This window comes from Centroberyx gerrardi, chromosome 7 (genome assembly GCF_048128805.1).
Source record: "Centroberyx gerrardi isolate f3 chromosome 7, fCenGer3.hap1.cur.20231027, whole genome shotgun sequence".
NCBI classification, from domain to species: domain Eukaryota; kingdom Metazoa; phylum Chordata; class Actinopteri; order Beryciformes; family Berycidae; genus Centroberyx; species Centroberyx gerrardi.
In genome coordinates this window covers 11,078,358-11,105,923 of record NC_136003.1, presented here as the reverse complement: position 1 = coordinate 11,105,923, position 27,566 = coordinate 11,078,358, and the positions used below count along the sequence as shown (strand labels likewise).

General features: G+C 46.3%; 2 protein-coding genes across 8 annotated transcripts in view; both read right to left on the bottom strand.

Annotated features, from left to right (window-relative positions):
* Positions 1-20,217, bottom strand: part of LOC139913865 (myosin-10-like) — a 62,373-nt gene extending 42,156 nt beyond the window's left edge. For all 7 annotated transcript variants that reach the window (XM_071902016.2, XM_071902019.2, XM_071902018.2 and 4 more), the window contains exons 1-2: positions 19,873-20,217; positions 12,817-12,973 (exon numbers count right to left, since the gene is read on the bottom strand). In XM_071902016.2, the coding sequence (XP_071758117.2) occupies positions 12,817-12,973; positions 19,873-20,217 (502 nt within the window). The remainder of the gene's footprint in view (positions 1-12,816; positions 12,974-19,872) is intronic.
* A 2,380-nt stretch (positions 20,218-22,597) lies between these two features.
* On the bottom strand, positions 22,598-27,543 carry ddx47 (DEAD (Asp-Glu-Ala-Asp) box polypeptide 47). The gene is made up of 12 exons (XM_071902022.2): positions 27,396-27,543; positions 27,054-27,147; positions 26,189-26,377; positions 25,935-26,006; positions 25,615-25,733; positions 25,389-25,460; positions 25,051-25,167; positions 24,763-24,909; positions 23,810-23,947; positions 23,618-23,688; positions 23,260-23,389; positions 22,598-22,986 (listed from the first exon to the last, which is right to left on the bottom strand). Exons 1-12 carry the CDS (start codon positions 27,525-27,527, stop codon positions 22,798-22,800), a joined length of 1,470 nt encoding a protein of 489 aa, XP_071758123.2. The 5' UTR covers positions 27,528-27,543; the 3' UTR covers positions 22,598-22,797.
* Between the last annotated feature and the right edge of the window lie 23 nt (positions 27,544-27,566).

Here is a 27,566-nt window from a genome sequence, read left to right as displayed (position 1 = left end):
GAAGTCGTAAAGCGCGAGCAAACGCAGTGAAAATCCTAACGCTATGGCAACCACTTCACACACATCAGAAATCCTGAGTGATCGCCAGCGAGCCGTTCTCTTATAAACTCCTGCTGTATGTGGTGGGAGCTACACACGCCTACGCACACACATGCACACACACATATCCCTAGTCATAGTAGAGCATGGAGAATATATTAGCGCGGGTCATTAGAGAGGTAATATAAAAAACGGCGGCCTGTTTACTCATCAGGCCTAGAGCACAGGCGGGATGAATTCCAGGGCTACTTAAAACCAACGGAACAAAGCTCTAAGTGTGTGTGTGTGTGTGTGTGTGTGTGCGCGCGTGTATGTATGGGCTCATTCACATTCCCAGACAGTGGAAGCGGTAAGCAGTCAGTGTGATCTGGCAAGGGTTCTGGTCTCTGGGTACCTGCAGTGTGTAACTGTCGCCTCGAAGCTTCCGAACAATTACGATAAGACACACAAACAGCAGTTAAGTAGAGGGATAAGGAGCGGGGCTGAAGGAGAGTTATACATCCTCCAACTGAGATTCTGATAACACTAACGGGCCGGAAGGTTGGATAAGGACTGGAGCAGAGAGAGTTACAAATCATCCAACAGTGATTACGATAATACCAGCAGTCGCTTCGTTTCATCTACTGAGTGGAATGGAGGGAAGGAGCTGGGTAGAGAAAAGGGATGAAGTTGCCTGGACGACCTCAAGATGTCGCCACAATTCATTTGCATGCATTTGCATCTTGAATCTGAACGCGAACCATTCAAAACCTTGGATGAAATTTTGACCATGTACCATGCAACAAGAAAACGGGTCAAAGACGGGTTCTGATGTGATGGCTTCCTCTTTGAATAAATACAGAAAGTTAGATGTGAAAAATAGACGCTGAAAAGTTCGATTTCACTGTTAAAATCAACTTTGCATGTCTGACAAACGGGAAACTCTAATGGTCCAAAACCTAGAGATACATGCTCTGACAGTCAATATGATTTATCTATCTATTTTAACCCTTATTTAGCCAAGGAAATCGACCAGTAAGAACACATTCTTGCTTAAATAAATGGCCTAAGGGAGTAGTTATTGAGTTACATTGTGCAACCACACTCTTCTATTGTTGGTCACTGAGAAGATCCACTGGGTCAGCTGGGGGATCAGCATCTTGCTCAAGGGCATTTTGATGGTAGAAGTGGAGTGGGAAAAAGTGCTCTTCATTCATTATCGCTGCCAGACTAGAAGTGATTATTCTAGGGACTAACTGTGTGGAATACATGAGTGAGGAGAGGTACAGAGCAGAGCATCTGACAGTTTTAGAAGTAAAACTAAAAGACAAGGAATACAGGAGTTGTGCGCCCAAAAAACTAAAAGAAGAAATCTCACATCCCTGATTACAGCAGTCTCAACAGTACAGGTGTCTGGTCCTACTAAGGGCAAAAATGGGTTCTGCGGTAATTCACACCGAGCTGTTATGTGTCGGCACTTAATGATGAAGAATGGCTATGAGACAAAGACCCAACGACTTAATGACTAGGCCCATTTATAATATCAACTGAGATAAAATCATTGTAACAGCTTTAAATAATCTAGCAGATGGATCAAGCTCCTTTGATTTACTAACTTATACGTTTCTGTACATGTGGCCATTTGTGACCGTTGAGTGACTAACCAGCTCAACTGTAATAGTCACTGTAGCGCTGTTTGAGCCAGCTGCCAGTTAGGCATTCATAATAGGCATTCATGAGCCAACGGACAGAGAGGCAGACAGTCCCACAGCGCTGACTGGCCCACAATATGTGTGTGTGTGTGTGTGTGAGTGTGTTGGAATTCGGATGATGCCCCTGGCTTCCCTCCCTGCCCACGCTGGGGCCCCTGGGTGTGGAACAGGCGTGGGTTTCAGCAGGCCGAGGTCTTGGTTTAACAGGGGTGAGAGTAAGAGGAAATGAGGGGCAGGTGTGGTGAGGAAGAGGGCAAGGGTGGCAGCTATAGGTGGACTGGTTGGCAAAAGGTGGTGGTTATTCCTGTTGTTTGATTTCATCAGTCGACCAAGAATTGAACTGTGAAATATGTCGCATTTGCCCTATAAATCCCATTCATTTACCATTTGCAGTAGCAAAATTTGACCTGGGCCCATAGTTACAAAGCCTCTCAAAGTATGTTTACTGATCTGAAACCACTGATCACTTTACATTCAGTATGATCTTAAACTAACCCTAGATCAGCACTCCAACTCTGAGATGCTTGATAACTACCTGATAACTACCTAACTGAGATATTGTGTATGATGGACGGACAAATGAATGAATGAGCGGGTGGAGACCGATCCCCCAATGAAATCCCCCTGTACAGTTGGCAGGGGTGAATAGTGCAGGAGCATGTGACTGGCCAGATAGACAGAGAGAAGGGTGTGGTGGGACGGGCAGAGATAGGAGAACGAAGAGGGGGGTATAGAGAGGTAGCAGAGAGAAAAAGATAAGAGCTTATGGCATGATGGAGCCATGATGGAAAACAGGAGAATGGTGGAAGGGAAACAGGAGCTTTTCACAGCTATAAATAATGTCATGTCGCCCGCTGTTACACTTGCGGATGAAATCCTACGGCCATTTCAGTGCTTCTGATTCAGTTTTGGGACAGTGACGGCAGTTGGCAGCTGAGATCATAGACAGAAATAGATTGTCATTACGGGCGTGTGAATGTCCCCGCTCCCTGCTGTCGGAAATGACAGCAGTGTGTGATGAGTCTGAGGTGACCAGAGGGACCACCTGGATCAGTGTGTAAGCTGCAAAGAGATCCAACACACACACACACACACACACAATGGCAGAGAGGAAGCTATTCTCGACTTTCGCACCCCAAGAGGCTTCCTCTCTCCCACACCTCGGCATGTTAACCTCCTGAGACTGAGGGGCTGAGGGCACTAGAACACTCTCTCTCTCTCTCTCTCTCTCTGTCTCTCTCTCTCTCTCTCTCTCTCACACACACACACACAAACACCAGAGCTTGATTTCCGGAATTGGGGATCTCTGGGTTAACAGAGTGTGTGTCTCCCTCTCCCTTTCTTTATTACATGGGAGGCTTTTCACACTGTGAGCCAGTTTAATTGCACAGACAGGAGACAGGAGTTGACAGGCAGTGTGGAAGACCATGCAGTTCCCATTGGACACAGAGAGAAAGCACAGACATTTCCATATCGGTCTGCACCACCAGCTTATAGCACTTTTTCAGTAACCTATTAGGTCATACTTGGGATTCATCAACATCAATCCCTTGCTTCATTTTATTATATTTACTGCAATTGAACTGCTTAAGAATAGGGTCGCACACATATGGAAGGTGGAGTCTCCTTATAAAGTACATTCAATTCAATGCTGATCCATGCCGCGTTACACTTTGGTCATTTCTCAGCTCAATGCACTGTTTATTGGGCTTGTGTTATTCTGAGCTGTGCTCTACAGAGAGCATCCAGACAGGCTTTTGGCTTTCTTTCCTTTCTCAAGTCCCACAAAGCACATTTTTCAAATGCTTCTGACGCATGGGTGAAATGAGAAAAGTCTGGGAGAGGAAAGAAGGGGGACAGAGAGAGAGAGAGAGAGAGAGAGAGAGAGAGAGAGAGATCGACTACAACTGAGGTGTAGGGAACCAGGTCCCACATGTTTCTCATGGAGAGGTGCCGGGCTGGTGTGGTAAACATCCTTGGGCTTATATTGAAAGGCTCTTTGAAATATAATGTGTCTATTTCATCGCATTAACTGTAATTCATATCTGCTGCCCTGAAGACGTGTGCCAGCTTTATGGCAGCACAGCAGACAGGCAGCGCACGGGTGGCGGCGGTAATGGAAATCCGTGTCTCGGCTTCACAGGCAGGAGTCAGTGAGTGGGACCATGGGATTTCTCTGAAGGTTTGGTGGGGGTGTGAGTCTGGGGATGAGGAGGGTAGTTCAAATGTTTATTCAATATTTATACTACCTGTAGCTTACGGATAGAGGGAGAGAAGAATCGCACACACACACACACACACACACAGGTTACATACAAACCCATGGACGGAGGGACAGACAGGACAGCGGCGAGACTCAATGTTCCCTTTGGTTCACTGAGCTCATTGGTCATGCCAGACAAACTACCAGCAGCACCAAAATAGCAGAACACAGAAACACACTAACACACTCATGGTCTCATTTCCCACAATAGAGAAAGGGGGGGGGGGGTCTCTGATACAGCCGGTCCCTATTTAGACCTATTTAGACCATAACTCATTAGCCTGGCTAAACAAACAAACCTACAACACATTCCGCTCACTAACTCATCATTAACATCAACTACTGTTCATCATAATCATAATCATAATCTTCGTCTTATCATCTTATTACAAAATCTGCATAGTTTCATTAGGATGATTTACCCCAAAGTTAAAGGCAGCTTTCCTAAGTAGGCTAATGTAACAGGGCCAGGGTTCTTACATTTTTTCAGCTGAGGATTCAGTGAAAATATGCTGCGACTCTTCCCATGTGAGCACCTAGCAGACACACAAGGCAGTATTTCACGACTACACAGGATGTGATGTAACTCTCCCTTGTGCCATAATTCAGGCTGAGTGCTTACATACTGTAGAAACCTGCACTGTATCTCATTGATTTTATAAAATGCTCATCTCATCTCCCATCACAGGTGTTATGCTGAATTGTGACCTCGGTATCTCCAGGAGCTTCCCAGAAACAACCGCCACCAACTAAAGCCCCTAACTAGAGGAGTCAAAAGTGTCAGGACTCCATTTTGTTGTGTCTGCTTCTCTTTATTGGGTCTGCCTGACACTCCAGCCAAGTCCAACGAAGCATTGCTGACTGGCCTGCTGCTGTCACAGCTCATCACATCTGCCCATTCTCCATGCCAGTCACTGTCAACTAGCATTACCTGTTCAGGGTCCCACGGAAATGCTATATGCATTATCTCTACTGGTGGCTAGACACGGCTGCTCAGTAGAAAACAGCCCCGACACACTTTTACACATTCCCTGGTCCACAGTGGGGCCTTAAATATGTGTGACTGTTTAAAGATGGCTGATATGTCTGGCTACAGCTTGGACTGTCTGCTCTATATGTCAAGCCCCTCTCAAAATACACCATGCACACACATCTGCACACACACACACACTCTCTTTCCCAATCTCTGTCTGTCTCCTACACACACGCAGAGTTTTGTTTAGGCTTAGGTTTTGTTAGCACCGCACGACAACACGCTGCCAGCGAGTGTAAAATTAGCCCAGTGTTGCCTTGTGTTGTTGGGTGTTGCCTCTGGGCCAATGAGAGGGGAGAGAAAGCAGAGCGGGAGATATGGCGGAAAGTATTTGGCAATGTAATCGATTGCAGATGGCGGCCGTCGGGTGACTTGTTTGGCCCACAGTGGTTCTTTGTGATAGCTAGGCCCGCCGTAATCCTGCAGGACGAGGCTGTTTTTTGTGCGTGTGTGTGTGTGTGTATGAGTGTGTGTGTGTGTGTGTGTTTACGCTGGCACCTCTAATATCACAGTGCTAAGCTCTGCAGCCCCACAGGAATCCAGACATACTGGGGGGAGGGGGGTGGGGGGGGGTCGGGGGGCGGTCGGGGGTTCAGGCGCAGCAGGAAAATTATATTGTGAGATTGTGTGAGTGTATCACTGAATCTGATAGGCCCAGAGGACAAACATAGAATAAGACTAACAAGGCCCGTCTTTGATTAGGCAAATTTGAATAGGATAATCACATAACAGTTTAACCTGGATGACTAAATATGGACTTTCTTGATCCCTGAGAGGCAATTGGGTCAGTGCAGCAGCAAAGAGCATAGAGGTATAAAAAGGGTACTAACAAATAAAAATACTACAAAAATAAAAATTTGCTACAATTGCCATAAAACCCACTCTTGGATGGCTATTCACACTGATTTTCAGATTTGTAGATGTATTAGACATTAGACAGTGACATAGTGGAACAAGCAGCCAGTCAGTACAACAGAGACAGTGAGCCAGACAGCCGTGCAGCTGCAGCAGCTCCTCCCTGGCCTGTGCTGGACTGTGAGGTTGTGGGTGTCAGCGAGGGTTCAGCATCAGTCAGGTAACCCTATCTGTCCTGCTGAGGCGGCTGCTATCCCCGCTATGTGTCACTAATGACAACACCGTCCAAGATAGATGGCAATACATGACAGCGGCTCTCCCCTAAATCACCCGCCTGCACCTCTCTCGCTAGTATGACTGTCTCTGTCTGAGTTACTCACATGCATGTGCGCACACTGACACACACCTACCACTGTATCTGGAGGGTAGGACTTGGCTAGATGGCGGCCCAGAGTGTTGACTACTGTAGACCATCGCCAATCATACACACACACACAGTCCACACCTCTCTAATCCAGACAATCAACATGGGGGATGAGATGTGAAAAGCTGGTCTGGTGAAAGAGGATGAATGGTGGTCTACAGGAATACACTGTCACACTAGTGATTCATCAGTTAATAGGAGTGAGTCCACACTATTTAAGGAATGTACTGACAATAGCAAACAAGCAAATAGTTGGCAGTTTCACCTCTGTGTGCTCACTGTGTTTCATGCGCTACGGTGCTTTTTGAGATGATGCAAAGATAGCTTGTGCTTTCCTCTAAATACGCACGGTGTGAAGAAGCATTAGCATGCACCGTGATGAACTGAATGCGTAGGCCTATTGGACGCACAGAGGTGAAAGTAGGTGCAATCTAAAGGAAAGCACTGACAATCATAACATAAATTACCTGCTACAATAAGAGTCGGGTTGCTGAATAAATGAACTCTTACGTGTTTGTTTATCTGTGATGTGTTTGTAGCTTAGAAACTACTAGATGACTGAGGGATACAGATGAACTCTACTCAACATTCAACCTTATTCTATGATCTCGACCAAACCTGACATCCACCCACCTGTAACATCTTTTAAAAATGTCTCAACTGGGGATAAAAGAGCCAAGACTCAGGTTTCTTTCCATAAAACAGTCATAAAACATATATGCATGCCAAGTGCACTAGCTGACACACATATAACCAACAGTTCTCCCAATCATCACCCCACCCACGTTAAGAATAATGTAGGGAAAGTGTATGTGTGTGTCTATGTGTATATGTGTGTGTGTGAGTACGTACGCATGTGAGGAGGGATGTAACCATACATCAGAACTCTGATCTATGAGCCTGCGAACAGAAATATGATTTTATCCTGTGTGAACTCCACAGCTGTCTGCCATTAAAGACGCATCTGCCAGTGTGTATGCGAGGGTGTGTGTGTGTGTATGTGTGTGTAAGAGAGAGTGTGTGCACCCATGTAAGCATGCTGTCTGAGCGGGCTCCGCCATTTGTCTGAAACTCATCTCGAACATGTACTGAGCACAGAGAGTCCTTTTGAAGACCGAGAAAAGGTCTCTGACACACACACACACACACACACACACACACACACACTCCTCTGGGGAAACTCCCAGTCTTTACTCCCACTGACTCTCCACACCTGTCTTGTCACTCAGGCCCTGGGTGCGCCCTCCACCAGCCCCTCTCTCTCCAGCTCTCACTGCCCCAACATGAGGCCTCCTTTCCCAGGGAAGCGCTCGGCGGCTCCTGGCCTCCCCGCTCTGCACCCACACACACACACACACACACACACACACACACAGCTCCCTGGTCCCGGCCCCCCTCCGGTCACACAAAGCCCCCATTGTGAGGCACAATCCAGGCCGCCCCCTCTGCCTTTCCCCTCTACCCTCTGCTCTGCTTCCCCCCATAACTCTGTCCCCTCTTCCTTTTTGCCTCTGACTCCTATTCCCCTCTCTCTGCCCTCTTCCTCCCCTCTTCTTCCCCTCTACCATCGCCACTTATATTCTTAGACTTCCACAAACCTTCATCATGCCTCCTTGTCTCTCGTTTTCCCCTCTTTTTTCCCCACTCCCCTTCTCTGCCAAGCCCTTCGACATGCCCCCTTTCCTCCCCTCTATCTCCCCCAGCTTGGCCCTCCTTCTCGCTTCTGTTTTCCTAGACATTTTCCACTCCTCTCTCTGTCGTGTTACCCCCTATATCCCCCTCTCTTCTCTGCAAGGTTACAGTGATTTCACATCTAGCGCTCCACGCCAGCAGTAGCCCAGGGTGGGCATGACTCATGATTATCACCAGAAATAAAACAGAGACTGGTTCTGCAGTGGTCCTCTCTCTGCAATATTGATATTTTGGGGATCTGTTTTTAACCAATATTCTGAGAAATTACCACTATTTTGGCTGTGGGTGGAACATTTGTCTCCTCTTTCACCACTTTGGCAGAGCAGAGCTTGCTGTTTTCTCTTCTAAAAAGCAATGTGGCTGGCAAAATAACTCACAACAATGCTGCACTGCCTCTGTCCCTCCATCAGCTCCGGACCTCCAGAACTAAGACAGGGTCAGAGAGAGGAGAGTCCTGTCTGAGGGTTTAATGAACATTAGTCTCTGTCCTCCCCTGCAGCTCCAGCCTGATCTGTCAAACACAAACAGCCAATGCTCAGGGGCCATGTGCCCCAATGCAGATGCAGCCAATGTGCCCAGTCGTTTTGGCCACAGCTATACCATTTTGACTGCATGAACCAGCCGTAACCTTGACCATTAGGTTGGAAATTGCAAGACTGGTGTCAGATCAGACTCTAGGGTCGCCCCAATATGTGCTGGTCTATCTTTCTCTCTTTGTATGGGAGAGAACGTCATGTGAAGCCTCCAGCCAAATTCTGGCAATTTAATGTCGTCTTGCCTATTGGAAAACATACACACATACAAACCTTATAGAACATGGAGTAAGGTCTTTACTGAATCGTTAGGGTCTACTGGTATATTCAGTATATTGGTATTCAGTACAACCAGGCCTATCCAGGGTATTGACCTCAGCAAATACCCAGTAGTGCCAGGTCGTGTTAAGGCCCCGTCCTTCCTGATGACAGCTGGGCTGCAGTCATGCTACTGTACTGTGTAGTTGGCACGGCAACCTGAGTGTAAGTCTGCCTAATCTAAGTCTTCCTGAGAAACAGAGGCATGAGCCAGAAACAGACAGTTACTGTAAATGAGGCAAGAGGAGAGAAAATTAATGAAAATGACTAGACACACACACACACACATTCACACAGGTGGAAAGGTGCCAGGAGCTCAGCCTTGTGGTTCGACTGGTGGAGAGCTGGAAGAAGAGAGGAGGGGGACACGGCGTTGTCAGTTAAACGGGGGGCTCACCATGGCAACCATGGCTGTATCCTGAGATGGAAGAGTGACGAGAAGATGGACATTCCACACACTTGTCCTCCTGTGTTCCCTTCATAAAGGAGGAGAAGGAAGGAACCGAAAGGCAAAAAGGAGCCACCACAAAGCTGCCAGTAGGGCTGCGGTCGTATTTTTCATGTTTAGTGAAAGGCGACCGAAAAGCCTTCAAAGGATGTGGGGAATTTTCCCCTTCAACGTCTTCCAAGCCAGAACATTCTGGTTGGGAGAAAGAAAAGAAAAAAGACTGCAAAAAGAGAGGGGAACGAGTAGAGAAATGAGAGAGCCCAGCTGCTCTAGTTAACTGCGAGGAGAAAGAGAGCAATTATAAAACAGTGGGAGATCCTAAACAGTCTGCGATGGCTTTGGAGCGCCTAAAGAGACAGGCTTTCTCACCCTGAATAGGACAGTATCCGTACTAAACACACTGAAGGAGATTCAGTCAATAAGACTCACAAAAGTCCCTCCTTGCTGCCGGCTGAAACACAAAGTGACACCTCTATTTGAGATCCCAGGGGAAGGTTATTTTGGTCGCATGCGCTCACACACACATACACACACACACACACAGGTATCCATGGTGACGCATCCCTGCTCTGACGGCCATGACACCTCGACGATGACTCAGCCTATAGAATTTAGCACGGCATGGTATGGAAAGCCGGGGACAATGATGACCTCATTCCATTGGCTGCCTGGCCCCGCCCCCCTGTGAGGGACCGCCTGCCTAAAGAATGAACACCATCCACAGGGAGAAAAAGGGGGTCAGAGGCAGGAATGGGGGCACAGGGAGAGGTGCCCCACATCGAAACAAACATCCCGCATAGTGATAATAGCAAAGGAGGAGTGTGTGTGTGTGTGTGTGTGTGTGTGTGAGAGGGTTTGTGTGTGTGGCGCTGAGTAAAACTATATTTAGGGGGTGGAACATATGGAAAGTGCAATGGGAGGGATACAAAGTGGAGTCATACTATATGGAAGTAGAAGCTGACTGGGCAGAAAAGAGTTGATACCATTGATGGGCCCTCTCTGAATATTTTGGAAGGGAATGAATGAAGAAATGACAGGAGGCAGAACAGTTAGCCTAAAACCATAGGCCTGTTTGAATCTATAAATAACCTTTTCCTGTGGCTCAAAACCGACTATTTCATAGGCAAACTTAACCAAATCGACCCTGTTATTAGAAATAAACTATTAGCCTACAATGTCTAAGTCCACTTTATGTTGTAGTTACATGGGAACTAGTTCTCCAGAATTTGGGGGCCCATTTTAGTCTTCACATGACACACCTTTAGGCCCTGAGTCAACCTTTGAAAAACGCCACACTGTGACATGTTGTTCAAGCTGCGGCCCTGTCCGGCCCGGGGCTCCGGTCCAGGCCCCAGCTGTGTGCTGATCCGGTCTGCTTAGACCGGGGCCCAGAGACCAGCCTGAGGGCATGTAATGACAGGGAGCCTCCAGCCCGTCAGTCACACACACACACAAACCTTGGAGCTTTACAGCTGCAGCTGTGCAAGCCGACCAGACACCCAGTGGCAACAGTGATGCTGTTGGGGTGAAATCCAAAATAAAGCCAAGGGAAACATGTTATTCCAACAATCGAACAGCTTAGAGGAGAGAGGGCATTCAAGAGACACAAAAAGGGAGAGACTTATGCTGTCGGCCCATGTGTATTCGCACAGTTTGACGATGATGGCAACCACAGCACACGGGCTAAGGCTGTTTAAACACTGATAGACTTTGATAAAGGATCTGCTTATCACAGCGGGATTCAAAAACAATGAGTCAGGACCCAAATTGGGTCACTGGCCTGTTTCTGGCGGGTCCCTACATGGTAAAATGTGCTCTAATGTTCTAAGGTCAAAAAGAACAGTAAACAAGGACAGGTAGGCCGAGAGTCTGCAACAACCTCAGCTGATAATAAAGAGCAGCTTAGCGGTGTGTGTGTGTGTGATGAACACAGCTCTATGGGATCAGTGCAGCAGGTCCAGTTGATAACAACCTGAAGATTCATGGGCTAACACGCTCTCTTCCTTTCTCTTTGCCTCCTTCTCCATCTCTTTCTGTCTCTCTCTCTCTCTCCATCTGTTTCTCTCCCTCCCTCCTCTCTCACTGTCTCTCTAAATCCCTCTGTCACAGGGCATCGGCTCTAGCAGGCAAGCCTCTCACCGCCCACGCTATTGGGAGCTTAGCGATCTCACCCTCGCCACTTGCAGCACGTTACTCTTATCTGAAACAGAGAGGCCGGTCTGCGAGGCTGTCGTCCATCTCTGCTGGTACAGAGACCAAATAGAGTCTAGGACTATTAGGTCTTGACTACTGACATATCATATCAATATCAGGTCTTGTATTGACTTAGTATCACTATCAGCTCATATGCATGGACACTGATGGCACTAAATTATGATAAATACACAAAGAAAAGTATACCTGTTAGTTGGGCTGTTAACTAATTCAGACAAAGGTATTTATTGTTCAAAAGGAAAAAAAACATTAGAGTATCTTGTCATTACTTTTTCACTTTAAAAGCTAAATCTGAGTGAGCAAATGCAAGAAAATGACGAGTCACAAAAAGTTCCTAAACAGTGATATCAGTATTGGATCTAAAACCCTTCTTGTGGTTTCTTCTACGCCAAAAAAGTACAAACACCCTGTAGAAATTTGTGCTTGAGCTTAAATTTGAATTTGTGTGCTTGGAAAAAAGTTAGATTAGGTCAAAAAAAATAATTAGGTCAGTTCATGGTTAAGAGGAATAATGGCTTGTGGAGCCATGGTGGTTACATGTTAGCCTCAGCGGCATTTTATGACAAGCTACACTTGCCAATAATGGAACAACAAACTTAATATTTGTGGCTTGTGAAACAGCAAACCACACCACAGACGACTTCAATATGTTTGTTAAATCGCTTTGCCCAGCGCTGACAAAGAGGAGAGTGTCCAACAATCTCCTAACACCATGCTAATGTCAATTAACAACATGAGACTGGTGATGCAAAAAAAAGGAAAAGTCTGTCATGACAGTTCATCATCTACTTGACCCCCTCCATGACAGGCTGAGGCAGGACGGCCGCTCAGACATAATCAGTGATGTCACTTCCTCTCTGACCTTGTGACCTTTCACACACTTCACACACTTCCTTCACACACTAATCCCCTGGACTATGCAGTAAAACCCCATGCTGCCTACAAGTGAGCTAAACTCCCTGCCAGGAGAGACCAAAACACAAACACACTCACATAAAACAATCCGCCTCAGTTTCCAGCTTAATTGCACATAACAATACCAAATTCCACAAAGTTGCCAATCAAACGCCAAAACCACCTACTAAAACTAATCCATGGCAGCGATGTCCCTTTCCCAGCGAGCGTTTGTATCAACTGATTGAATTGATTAATTCTACGCGTCCATAAAATGCAGCATTGTGAAACACTAAACTCCACACAATCATCACACATGCAATTTTGATAAAAGGAAAAAAAAACATAACACGAGTGAAGAGCTTAAGAAAAGCAAGCTAGAAAAGGTGATGAAGAGAACTCTCTGCCTCACCTTGGAGCATGCAGCGGTACGCCGACTCAGAGATGGCGTAGATGTGTGGCGGCATCTCATGCCTCTTCTTCCCTCTGTACATCTCGATGATGTTCTCTGAGTAGATGGGCAGGTTCTTGTAGGGGTTGATGACCACACAGAACAGGCCAGAGTATGTCTGCAGGGAAACAAAACACAAACACATACTGGGAAATGAATAAAAGTGGCCAAGAAAAGCTGGGCAGCCTCTGCAGCTCGACATCAGAATCACCATATTTTTAATTTAATTCCATTTTTTTATTGTATATATTATAGCACTGCAGTGGTAGGCCCATCCCTAGGCTTGCAGCAGTAATGTGACAAACAGCAATATTGCAGACAACGGCATCGACATACGAAACATCAAGGGGTTTTTAAAGTTCAAATAACCTACATGCCGAAAGAGCATGCTAATCCCTCATTTTCTAGCCTGCATTGTGTCAATGCAGCATGACCTGTCATTACCCACTATTTAAGACCTTACATCATCACAGCGGGCACGCAACACCGCAATAGAGACAGAGGGGGGGGACTGATAAAGACAGAGAGTCAGACAGAGTTGAGGGAATGGCGACTAAATGAAACACCACACAGCCTCTTGTCTCATCTGACACAGCAAAGTCCCAGTGAAAGCCTTCAAATGTGAAACAGCATGACACAAAGTGCATAAAAAGGTGGTGAACGTTACGAAGAATCATGTTGCAGCAAACGGCTTGCGCTGCAGACGTTTAGCCTACTTTCTGACTTGCGGTGTTGCATTTGGCTGTGTAATTAGCCTGAAGATCGCTCCCCAGAGTGCGTGTGTGGTATGAACTCTTCTCAGCTATGCTGTGGGTTGAATCTATCGGGCTACAAGGCAGAGCCAGGAATGAGTGAGAGGCCCTGGTGGGGCGCTGGCTCTGCCTCATTCTACAGATGCTATAGGGGCTTTGCATTCCCCCTATGGACACAGAGAGAGAGCTGATCCCTGCTTACCAACACTATGACTTCCATCACTGGCATGCTAGACTAATCCTATGGGCCTACATACATACATGCTGGCACACACACCCACCCCCTATCTACCCCACTAGCTACGTACATACCTACCTACTGAGTGCATATATTGCCTACCATTACACGCACATGCACACACACATATTCACTACAGACATTTTTGAGAGGGGGGAAAGACAGTAATGATGCAAGAGTGAGAGAAAAGGGCCAATCACAGGTAGACTGAACCACTGACAAACAGACACCTATAAAGGCATGGGCAAAACATGAAACACACGCATATAATCACACACACACACACACTTGTTGGATGTTGAGGAGCAACCAGGCCTATCTGGCAGGAGGCCCAGGGGATCAGAGGCAGCCGGCTCCAAGGTCAGAGTGACAGACATGTTTGTTTGTTCTGTTTCCTTCTGGGACCCTGCATCTACACTCCTCACAGAGCAGGACAGGGCTCTGCAGTGCCATTTTGGCCTGTATGATCTGTGAAATCATTTAAGCCGCCCACCCCTATTTTAAATCTCTGTGCTCCTTCAGTTTTATAGTGAGAGTGGATATATTTTTAGAAGCAGAGGTCAGTAAGATGGTTGCACCCCCAGACCCGTTGCACAAACAGCCCATGCAGATGAGCTCCATGTAGAGTGAGATGTTGAGGAGATGTGGATGTGTAAATCAAAAGCATTGAAGGGTATGAAGGAGGCTAGTCTAAACTCTAAACGCATCTGCAACTGTCAATTAGCATGTCACAGTCTTGTTTGTGTGTAAATCTAAATGCATACATGTATACATTTGTGTGTAAGCAAAGAGCCAGCCTTCTCTTTTGCCTGCCAGTCACGGCCCCTGGAGCTTAAGTTCATAAAAACATAGACGTTCTCTGCAGCCTGCAGTCTGTAATGAATGACTGAGCCTCTGTTTTAAAGGGCTTTAATTGTTTCAAGAGCTCTATATTCTGTTACACCCTTCCCCCCGACATGAGGCCGATGAATGGTAGCACCTCTGGAAGCCAAAAGAGGATGCAGCCAATAGCCAAAGATGTAATATTTAGAAAATCCAATGTCCCACACTGACCTTTTGCCACAAGTCTGGATCCATTCAAATTCAATTTAGCCTAAGCGTCAGTAAATCAAATCATTAAATTAGGCTCTTCTGAACAGACAATTTCAAACTGTATCTTTCTGTTTTGTAACGTCCGAAGACCAAAGTCTGCATCATAATTATCATAATTAAAACTACAGCCAACAAGGCATTGAGCGCAGAGAGGGGCACCATGACGCAAGTGACTCAGCAGCCATAGATCAGTGGAGGAGCATACTGTAGCCGTTATGTCACAGCTGAGCTAGGAGCCTTCAGTCAGCACCATGAGAGATGCTCTGCCCTGCTGATACAGAGAAAAAAAAAGGGGGAGGGAGGGGGGGTGTTAAGGGAGAAAAGAGACAATCAAAAGAGAAGGAGAGGAAGGAGAGAAGGGTAGACAGAAACGGGAGAGCGGGGCAGTAATCCAGCTGACAGGGCTCCCTGAGGTCCAATCCAATTGAGAAGCAGCGGCGTAACAAACACTCAGCCTCCCCACCTGAGGGGAGGACAGCGCAGAAGAGACGCGGCCTGCTGTAACTCGAACTCCACTCTCCTTTTTGAAGCTAATGAAAAATTGATTCCCCCTTATCTGAAAACTGGAGCTGCTATAAATAGGGTGTCTGTTCTGTTCTCTTCGTTTCGGTTCTGTTCTGTGACATGCAGCACATGAGGCAGCTGGGGAGGCTGCAGACATACCTGGGCCGCTCCTGTAGTGGGGGGGGGGCTGCGCAGCCGTACAAATGGTTCAACAGGGTTTGTAATTTGCTGCGTCATGCCTCAGCGCACTTCAAGAAACGACACAGAGCCCGTTCTAACCGCCTCTGAAATATGCTGATCTGTGCCCGTGTTTACACCGCTGTGCTGTGCTGCGCTGTGCTGCGCCAGGTGTTTTACTTGGCTACAACTGTACATAGCTGTATACAAACAGGCAGACACAAGGAGTCTCCTCTTGAACTGAGCTGCAGTGGTGCATCAGTTTGAGGTTTACCTACTTTTTATTCCTCCTCTACTTGTGGAACATAAAGCAACATGTACTGTTACAGCACAGAATTATCTAATCTGATCTCTAAAAGTAACAGCAGTGGCTGCATTTGACTGATGCTTTTGCTGCATAGACTGATGAACAGGATAACTAATACTTCAGGATGATGTTAGACGTCCATGATCGGCCCCCCTATGTCTCCGAGCTTCAGAAATGCTAGAATGTGTGAATGCATGATTGTTGCTGCACTGTTGCAGCTGCTCCGTCCCCATGAGGAATTCTTTGGAAAATCCTGCAGCACTAAAGCAGGGTTTGCTGCAGTATGAAGGGGGCCTTCTCTGCCGCTGTAGCCAACTAGCAAACCATACGGCTACTCAACGCCACCAGCCAAACCACCGAGCCTGGCCCACTCCAGGAAAAAGAAGGTGATATTTCCACTGTGAAATCAGATCCAGGGGAGGGGAAGCCGTGGCCTAGTAACAGCTGAGCAACACACAGGCAACAGCAGACACAACAGCCGAGCCCATCTGCCATCACTGATCAGTCAGTCAATGTGCATGCACAGAGGGGCCGTTCCCCACCGCAGGGGACGGAGGGGACGCTCGGGCCAGCGGCAGCCTGGGTGCCATTGGTCGGTGTGAAGTGTAGGAGACCTTGACCATTCCCCAGAGGGTGCTCTGCTCTGCTGATTTCATAACAAAGCTAATGAATGCCTTCAGACTGGGTTTTGAAATATGATCGATACACTGAGAGACGGGGTATCGGATCGCAAAGAGAGTCGGACGCTTCTAAGCATGGCAGCACAACACCTTCTGCTCTTCTCCAGTTTTAATAAGCTGGTGATTCTTGCAAATTATATTAAGGAGCAGAATGGCCAAAGGCTTCAAAACATCAGAAGCATTTACTGCAGTCCAATAAAAAAAAGCAGTGTATATTCAACAGGCTTTGGAAGAGCGTAGGGTTCATGTCTGTGTTTGCCAAAATCATAGTGACAGGTCAAAGAAAACAGAATGTAAAAGAAGTGCAATCACAATACCATGGCAACAAGGCACTTCAGAGCCCAGTGTCCTCCAGAGAGACAGGCCAAATGTGTCTTTTACTCCAACACAAATAAAAAAGGAGTTGAAGCTACCATATTTCAAACTCCTACACTGAAAATAAATGTCTCATCTGCAGGAAAACAAGGAATAAGGATGACTGAGCATTTCTTTTTTTTTTTGGCGCTGTCTAACCTGTTGCCTTTGAATAACATAAATATTCAAAAAGGCCAAAGAGGTGAGGACACAGGGAGTTAAGAGTAAGAAAGAAAGAAGAAAGAGTATATGTCATTATTGTGCAGGACCGGGGAGGGGGCGAGAGGGAGAGGGAGTGTGGGAAAGGCGGTGCAGGCGGTGAAGACAGGACGGACACTGAGCAGCAGCGGGGCCGAAGTGGGCGGCGGGAGACAGACAGACGGACGCAGGCCCTTTTCGCCATGGAAGAATGCTGAGGCTTTCTGACAGCTGAGGCTTATCTAACGACACAAAGGCCCGCTTGTAGCCCCGCTAGCGTAGCGTAGCCTAGCGTGGAGTGCTACGGTTAGCCTGTGACTCACAAACTCGGTAGATAGCGAGCCGCTGCGCTGAACGAGTTGGCCCCGACTGGCCGGCTGACTTCACACGAATGGAGCCGTCAGATGGGCAAGGGGCCATAGAATGAGTCCGGCAATCAGAGCTACACGCAGACCAGAGGCCTAAAGGGGCAGTGGAGCTGGTCTGTGGAAGGAAAGTTGCCGGTTCAAATCCTCAGGAGAATGAGCGACACTCAGCTCTCAACACTGTGATTGTACCGGAAAGCTCCTGGGTGCTTAAGTGACGAGAAGTACGATTTTTGACCATAATGATGACCAAAATGACCATAATACTGTCTATCTGCAGGGGATTGATAAGGTTGTTGATCAATACCATAAACTCAACGATTACTTCACCAGGTACTGAGATTTCTGGCTTTCAAAACTCACTTTCTGGCCCGTACTCTGTTTGGGAACAAAAAGTCCCCACCCACTGGAATTTTGAGAATTTAGCTAGTTTGCTCGTCTCTATTCTGTGGCTTTGTTGTTTGTGTCAGTTACAAGCCACCAACACTCAAGGGGATGGGAGTGGGGGGGGGGAGTGGGGGGGGGGGGGGGGCATACAGATCATAGATAAGTGAATGCCCCTTTAATGTATGCGTGTGAAGCAAGCTGTTGCTGAATTTATGGAAAAGGATTAGGGCCACGTGAAAAATTTACTTGAGTTCTGAGAATAAAGTCAGAATTCTGAGTTTTAAGTCAGAATTCTGAGTTCTGACTTTATTCTCAGAATTCTGACTTTTTCTCAGAATTCTGAATATAGCTGATATGACTATGTTATATTCAAATGTAGTAGTCCACATGAGAGGCTTCCAAACCTCAACTGAGACACACATCCTGGGGGGGCATCATAACATGACTGGGGCTCCAGGGGGGAGGTCAGATACACGGGGAAGAGTTTAGACCTTAGGGGGTCTCTTCCTCTTAGAGCCGACTAAACGGGAGAATTCTCCTACTGATAGAAAATCAACACAGACACACATGTTTTCAATTCCTCTGACCCAAGGGGGGAAATTAACAAGCTCCAAAGCCAATTCTGAACCACGAAAATGCAGAAAACATCACACTACGGTATGAGAGAGAAAATGAAGAAGAAGCTAAGAGGATTTCTGGGGACTAAGGTGGTGCTAAGATGTTAACCTTGTCCATTCCTAGCATATAGGCCATTTCTGAGATGTTTACTCCCATTTGAGGATAGACTTATGATAACATCACCTTGACTGAACTGACCTGTCCAATCACAAGTAAAGCAAGTAGGCCTTACTCCACCATTCCACTATACTGGAACACCCAAGGCTCTCCTTTTCACTCTATCCTGAGGTATGAGTGAAGTGTGTACACCAGTGAAGTGACCCTTTACCATACAACAGGGGATAAACTTCAACTGAGAGCCACTGCTGATATTTCATCATGTCTTGTATGGAGGATAAATCAAAAGTGACACGATTCCCCCAGAGTCACCAGAGTCTCTCAGGTGATAACCAACCCACATTCTATTCCTGGAAAGCATGTCACTAAATGGGTCAAGATCACAACTAGAACATCACTGAGCAGCCCCATATGTAGTGAAATAAGATTATGGGGGAGTGGTTTATTACAGTGATAGCTACTATAAACCTAGGCCATGATAAATTCAGATGTGAAACACCAAAATTACAAAACAAGAAAATGACACCCAGGGAAGGAGATTCAGGAATTTAAGGCCTACAGACAAGATGACAAAGTCAGTCCCTGTTCCCCAACATCTTGGGCCAAATGTTTTTGGTTTCACACAGTGGGACTCACATAGGGAAGTGAGGGGCCTGTAGTTGGTCAAGCCATCTTTGGGATCAAACAAGGCCCACCAGTAGGTGAACAGACCAGGACAAACAAACTGAAGCCAGCAGTGTTTATGGAAGAGGCCTAGCCTCTGGCTGAGGTGAGAGGGAAGCCATGGGGGAAGGTAACAATCTGTAACCCAGAGGCAGAGGGGATCCAGCGGAGGGCAAAGTCTGGCAATGGTTAAAAGACTAGAGATCTGTCAGTCATGCTGTGTCTGTGCGTGTGTGTGAGTGTGTGTTCTAAAGTCGCTCTGTCTCACATTCCTTGAAAGAGGAGACATACAATACAGAGAGACCGACAGACCGACAGAAAGAAAGACAGGTTAAAAGGCTAGAATGCAGACAAACAAAAAGACTGCCAGCAATTTCATCTGTACAGTGGGGTAGAGTTGAAAGATGGGTGACAATGCAACTATAACAACTAGGGGTGAAATTCAATCTGCACCTGTGGGAACTAGGGGATCTTTGAGTTCCTAAAGTTAATCATTTCCCAATGTGGAAAGTATTAACCATTACAACAAACACCCTAAAGTCTCTGAAGAGTCCAGGTCACTCACATATATGAGTCCGGAGTAGTAGCGGTCCTTCAGGTTGTGCAGCACGGACGCCTCGTTCAGGCAGGTGAGCTCGGCCATGTCCTCCACCTTGCTGAACTTGGGCGGGTTCATCTTCTGGATGTCGTCCTTGTTGACCACCGCCTTCTTCCCGTTCTCCGCCAGCTCCACCAGCACCTCCTCGCCTCTCTCCTCTCGGATGCTGGCCGCCTCGAAGCCGTGGCGCTCCGAGGGGATCCATACCAGCTTCTTGGCCGTCCAGTCGGCCTGTGAGGCCGGGTTGTAAACCACGGCCCGGTCCACAAACAGGTACCGCTCCGGGTCCTCCTGCCCGCTCCGATGAGACATCTTACCTGGGGGTTACCAGAGCAACGTGACCACCTGGAACAGACAGGGGTGGAAGGATTAGAAGCTTATTAGAGAAATATTAGAGACATCTTCCTGATATTGAGTTGCAGCCCCTTTTGCACAATCCACATCTCAGTTGTATCAAAGCTTAAAAATCCTTCTCTAACTCGTCTGCTTCTCTTTATCTACATCTCCTTTGTGATTGGTATAGATTTAGTAAGGGAAATCAATAAGGGGCAATAGCTGTTACCTGGATTCACCTCATCAGTGTACTTCATGACAGTAAGTTCCCCTAATATTTTGTACATTCAGCATAGTTCATATGTATCAGAGGTATAATTCATTGATAATTAACCACATTATCATCAGTCAGAGTCATTGTGTGTCCTAGGTAACATCAGGCTATCATCCTATGGTAACAGTGACAAAAAAATGTTGAGATTAGACAAATCTCTTGAACTCAGAAATGTATCTGGTATAACAGGCACACAGGGAGGCAGGGTGGTATCGACGTCACCAGTCATGGCATGCCTTGTCCTGAACGGGGACACAAGTTAAAAGTCTTACTAAATTGTACGAGCAGGATACCTATAGATCTCCCAAATGACAGTCCCTAGCAGTGATATAGCCCCGTTATAGAACTTTTCTCTGGCTGAGTCTCTACAATAATAATGCGCATACTGCGTACTCCGCTCCTGCAGCAGATCAAACGGGACGGAGCGACGTTGTGAATGGCACACAACTCAAGTCCCCCGCTTCGCAGCCTTGCAGAGGAGAAATAAATACCCACTCTGACAGATATCCACGTCGTCCAGATCACATCTATCACTTGCACTTGTCTGTAGGCTACAGAGGAGCGTTTATTGAATGTAGCGACGATGACAGTGCACTGGCGAGTTCCCAAAAGCGTTGAATGAACGCGCACTCGCTGAGAAAAAAAAAACTTGCGGCAGAAGAAGTCGTGTTTACAAATAGCAATATCCTCTCGGTTCAATTATCAGCGGAAACAAACCAGCCTAATTAACATATTAAAATTCAGCTCGTGCCCAGAATATGCCGTGAAGTCGTGATAAATATAAAGGAGAGTAACCTATCATCATCATCGGTAAAACAACGACGAAAATAAACACAATTATGCTTTCAGAAATGCGTTAATTAATTATTTTTTCCCCTTAAAAGACCCCTATCCTCATATAACCTACCTTGCATTAGTTTGATACTTCTTACTCTGATGTAGCCTCGCAGCTCATTAATATTTCTGTCGGGGTAAAAACAAACTCTATACCGCAAATAAAAAGGTGGGCAAAGTGAATTTAGGTGGCACAACCCTCCGCTACACCAACGATTATAAGCAGCTAAGTTTCCATAAAGTGACCTCCATCCTCCATCCTGGCAACGAATTTCATTCAAGCTCACCGCTGATCTAACGGTGACCGTGCCGCTCATTCATTCCCGGTGATCCCGGTGAATAACTTACCTGGTGTTGTCAGCGAAGAAACAATCAGCGACTGTTCTCACCTCAGCGGTCCGATCTCCCCCTAACGTGACCCTTTATGCAAGTGGCTGCAACACACAATTGAAATGCAGGCATGTATTTGGGCTTTGGTATGCACCACAGACACTGCTGCCCCTACAGTGGGGCCCCTCCTAAACCGAGCGGACTTGACCGCTGCTGCTCCCGCCTACGATGGGCTGTGCAGACATAGAAACTGATCACGCAGATCAATAGATCACACTCTGACACTCTTTGGGGTGATTGACCTGGGGGTAAATGTGTGTTTTGTGAGTGCTGACGACAGACAGAATCCATTTGGAGTCATGAAAATAAATGTTTTCTCTAAAGTTTTGTTTTGGGGGGCCGCGTGTTATGTCTATCTTCAAAATATCTATGCATCGCACACACCCACTGGATGCAACCGAGAGACAATTGGGTTCTCACTTTGCGGTCCCTCTCTCCCCCTCCACACTATTGGATGGAATAAATCAACCCCCAGTTTGCAGCAAACCAATGATATCCATGAATGAATGAGTGAATGACTCACTGTTGCAACTGTTGCTCGCCTACTAGGTGGTATATTACAAATAACTTTATTTGTACAAATATGTGCTATGTCACTGTGAACAAATACCTTTTTTCTGACTGCTTTTGATGCTCCAAATGCATTCACTGCCAACATATTTTATCACAAGAAAATAAAACATAAGGAAGGACATATAGCAATAAAACACCTATCTGTTCAGTCTACCAGGATTCCCATTGCCCTGCTGTAAGCTGAAACATCCCCCTCTTGTGTCCGACAGCAACATGACATCATGTTCTGCTCAACACAACGCACACACTCACACATCACCCCACCGCAAACAACAGAACTACACCAGCTTCGGTTTTACAGTGGTACATTTTATTACAAATGGAAAAATCTCACAGAAGGGGCAAAAAAAAAAGGTCGTTTTCTGTAATTAAATAGTTGGTTCCATCCATCCTTAACGCTGGAAAACCTCCTGACCGAGTTTTACATGAAAAAGAGGAAAGGCATTGTGTGTTGTGGTATGTACAGTCTGCTGTTATGTCGGGAGTCTTCAGCGGCCTCCCCTCCAGGCTCCTCCACCCCTCTTTCCTTTTCCACCTCCTCCTCCTCCTCCAACAACTGCTGCTGCTCCTGCTCCTCCTTTCACTTTCCTCCTGACTCCGCTGGCTTGCTCTGTGTCGTCCTCGTCTCCATCTCTTCCTCTGGGCCTTTTCCTCTTCTCACCTTGCTCCTTCATTTCCTGAGGAAGGCAAGGCATTGGTGATTTTAAGTCTTTCTTGTTGTTAAAAAGACACATAAATGAGAACATTCACTACTGTTAAGATGAAAACAGTGTTTCTCCAAGGTGTCAATTCTTCACAAACTGGACATTTATTTGGACATTACGGCACACATTTTGAGTGGGTTTCATATATCCTCGTGTAAACTTTTAACTAAAGTATGAACAAAGATTTTGCTTTACAGTTTGAGGTGAACACTCCAGAAACATCTGGGCAAGTCAATTGTGGCTTACCAGTCTGGCAAATCTCTGGGCCTCGCTGACTCGCTCCACCAGCATCATCACTTCCTCTTCCTGGGTGGGGAAGGCGGGAAGTTTCTTCCCAATCAGGGTTTCAATTCGCTGGAACAGCTCCACGTCATACCTAGGGTAAGGGGGATGATCAGTTTATTCAAGTAAATTCATCTTCACAGAGCATAAACAGGGCATCAGAGAGGAAGACCTTTGAGTTTAACATTCAACAAAACTAGTAGTCATTAAAAAAACACTATATGACTGATGCCAGAATGGTTATAATTGGATTCAAGGAAATATGAAGCCAGATATGTGGGATAGTGAGTGCAACAGGTGAAAATGAACAGGCGGCTCTTACTGAGTGACAAAAGTGATGGATTTCCCAGAACGCCCCGCTCTGGCTGTTCGCCCCACTCTGTGGATGTAGTCCTGAGAGGGCAGACCGGGAGAAATACATTCATATCAAATAGTTACGCATCGTTATGTGTTGTCACGATGTCTGATATACAGGCGATGTAACGAAACAATCTGTGTGTCAGCAGCGGGGTACCTTGGAGTGAGTGGGGATGTCGTAGTTGATGACACAGTCGACGTGCGGTATGTCCAGACCACGGGACGCCACGTCAGTCGCCAGCAGCACCGACCGAGACTTGGACTTGAACTTGTTCAGCGCTCCCAGACGTTTGTTCTGAAAGACACAGAGAGAGAGAGAGAGAGAGAGGTTGAGTGAATGAATACAGCAGTACGGTGGGCAGAAAAACAAACAAAAAAATGACAAAGAAGCCCTAGAAGGCAGAAAACCCTGGACTGGAGAAAAGATCCCCTTTGCAACAGTTTTGGGAAATGTGGTCTTAATTTTGAGAAACACTAACAATACCACTGGCGTGAGATAGAGGCTACCGACCGACTCAACCGCGGTTTCATTTGTTTATGGTATTTATACCAAGGTACCAATTCATTTAACAGTATGCTGATGTTTAAAAATGCTGCACAGAGCACTTCTCATTGAAAACAACAATAAAACAATTACTCCAAATTGTCTTGTTTGGCATCACATCTTACTGGCTCTTGGCTGCATCTAGGCTGCACCAAAGACTGCTGCACACAAGAGGGTGGTGTGGAAAAATTGAACACTTCTCTATTTTTAATGCTGCAGGCAATGCAGTGGACCGCTCTGCACCAGCACTGGGCACTGCACTGTGATAACTGCCTTTCTGAATAATGCTGTTTGTCAGTAGAAAACACTTTGCTCTGTTACATTAGCAACGGTTTTACCACATATGTGTGAACAGACAGAGAGCACATATGGGTGCTTGTGCAACAGCTTACCACGGACACATTAGTGCTAAACATGTACATTATTATTGATACTGATGACTGATGCTGAAAGCTCAGGAGGACAAATAGCACTTTTCTAAGCCAACTGGACTCCAGGAAGTGTCAGAGAGCGAGTGTGTGTGTGTGTGTGTGTGTGTGTGTGTCTGCGTTGCTCTGAAGCCCCACCTGGCTCATCTGGCCATGCAGTGGGATGGCAGTGATGCCGAGGTTCCTTAACAACAGCGCCACCCGCTGGGCGTTGTTGCACGTGCTGCAGAAAATGATAAACGAGTTCCCGGCCAGCTCGTTCAGGATGGACACCAGGTAACAGTCCTGCCAAAACACACACACACACACACACACACACACACACACACACACACACACACACAGCTGTTACAAACTCAATTCATGACTGTCATAAGTGGCCTCAAACATCAAATGATAATGTGCAATTGTGTGCTTGTATGCTACCTTGTACTTGGATGGAATGAAGATGTAGTATTGCTGCAGCTTGTCTACTGTGGAGTATTTAGTAGATACTGCACATTTCACAGGATCCTTCAGAGCGGCTCTCTGTAGTTTCTGGACCTGTAGAAACACAGAAAAATTACAGAATGTCAGTGAACAATGGGCATACTCTATTAGCTCTAAGATGAGTGCCAGCACATTTGTTTTCAAAATATAAACCCTGTAAACCTGCAGCTCTGGCAACTGCTAACACAAAACAATCATGACTGCACTAGGAGTCACGCGCTACATCAGCTAGGCCTGAATAACCAAGGTGTCATTATCAACAGGTGTTTGTGTACCTTTTTGGTCATGGTGGCAGAGAAGAGGAAGGTGCGTCTGTCTCTGGGAATCACCTTCAAGATTTTATCCACCTGGCAGAACGGAGGGAAAGTACACAGAAGACAATGGCTCATACATTACTTACTACTGAATACAGACAAAAGATAATGCAAAACACCAGGAATAATGTGCTGTTTGAGTATTATTTGACACGTGCAGCTCTTACAGCAGTTTTAAACTACTCACCTCCGTCTCAAAGTCCATGTTGAGGATTCTGTCCGCCTCGTCCATGACCAGGAACTTGAGCGCTCGCAGGGAGAAGCCCTTGGTGTTCTCCATGTGGTCTATCAGCCGGCCGGGAGTGGCTGCCAACACATTTTAATCAAGCATTTAGGCACACATCAGCACAAGCAATAACGGGGAAAAAATACATTTTGAAAAATTTTGCAGTTTCATGTGTACACATATACACACACATGCAAAAGACCATGCATTCACTATAAAGGCGATACTGTTTGAGAACTGTGTTACGAGAATACTGACAATGCTTGCAGTTGGTGTCTTACCGATAACAATGTGTGGTTTTTTAGCCAAAACCAAGGACTGGGACATCATATCAATTCCTCCGACTATGACAGCTGCAACAGCAACAAGAGAGGTTTGTAGTACACAAACACACAGAGCAATTATTGTGTTAACTAACTTTGTGTCTCTACATCTTCACACATTTTACAACACTCACTTTCACAAATAAATTCAGTTTAGACTTTCTGTGTAAAGCGGATCAAATCACTGATGTAACGCATTAATGCACACGTACCACACTTGACACCGATGCTGGATCCCAGGGCCTCAAACTGCTCAGAGATCTGAAAGGCCAGCTCTCTGGTGGGGGTGAGGACCAGCGTGTGAAGCCTCTGGGCCGAGGAGAGCAGCGACTGGAGGATGGGCAGGGCAAAGGCACCCGTCTTCCCTGAACCAGTCTCTGCCAGGCCAATGACATCCTTCCCTGAGATTAGACAAGAAGGGACAGACAGACAGAGTCAATTTAGAGATCCAGTGCAATGATTTCAACTCAGGAAACGTTTGATGTTGATGTCTAACACAAAGAGCATCAGTTTTTTTCAGTTTTTGATGGTTAGATGGTACAAAGCTTGTAGGACTTAGTGAAAGCCAAACCTTCCCTATGATTGTGCCTCCACTGCAGCCAATATTTCTATCTTTGAGTAACAAATATCCAGTGTTGGAACTCTGGCACCCAGCAACAATGGAGGCACGTTGATTTTGGCTAGTTTGACAAGCAATGCATAGTGTCGACCAATCAGAGCATTCATTAAACCCTGGGTGTAGGTGACATAATTCACACCAGAATTGGAATTCTAAATCTGTTTGATTCTGTTGACAACCAGAGGGAGAGGGGGGGGAGAGGGGGCGTCAAATTTCCACAATGCTGACAGTTATAATAGTTTGGGTAACTTTACATGAACAGGTTATTTGTTAAATAATACCATGAATTGAGAAATACAATTCTCATTGCATTGGACCTTTAACAGCAAGTCATGTATAGTGATACTAAATAGTGAGGGCACAGTAGCAGCAACCTTACAGATGGCCCTTTGCAGATATATTGGTCTTCGTTGCTGTATTTAACAAACAGAAACACATGATATGGTGTGATGTCTTACCTTGCAGGGCTACAGGTATGGCTTCTATCTGAATCTTGGTTGGACTCTTCCATCCCAGCTGATCACAAGCCTCACAGAGGACCTCGGTGACTCCCTGTCGATGGCAAAGATCATCATCAACAAGCCCGGTAACTGTTAGCCGATGCAAAATGCCGAGAATGTGCTGCTACCAATTTTATCAATACAGTCGTGTTTTGAAAGTCGTCGGATCCCCGGCATATTTCATACAGAATATTAACAGCTGATGCTAGCTTACTTTAACCGAGTTTGCCGCTGCAGCTAACGGCGGCTGTTTATGTAACATGAATTCGCCTCTTCTTCTCTCTCTGTAAGACAACTTACCAGATCCTTGAAGGTCTTCACTGCCTCATCGTTTTCGCCGCTAATAACATCAGTGTTATCATCATCACTACTCGAACCTTCGAGTGTTTCATCTGTTTTTAGCTTCCCACTTTGCTCCGAGTCGTCCGCCATGCTTTTGCCCCAACGTGTTGTCAGCTCCGCAGTGCGCAG

Bases quoted from the DNA above. Each gene is read 5' to 3' on its own strand.
- ddx47 (XM_071902022.2), bottom strand. From the start codon at position 27,527: ATGGCGGACGACTCGGAGCAAAGTGGGAAGCTAAAAACAGATGAAACA. The intron at 25,734-25,934 runs GTAAGACACCAA...ATGTGTTGGCAG, and splicing joins AAAACCACACATTGTTATCG to CCACTCCCGGCCGGCTGATA. The intron at 25,461-25,614 runs GTGAGTAGTTTA...CCGTTCTGCCAG, and splicing joins ACATGGACTTTGAGACGGAG to GTGGATAAAATCTTGAAGGT.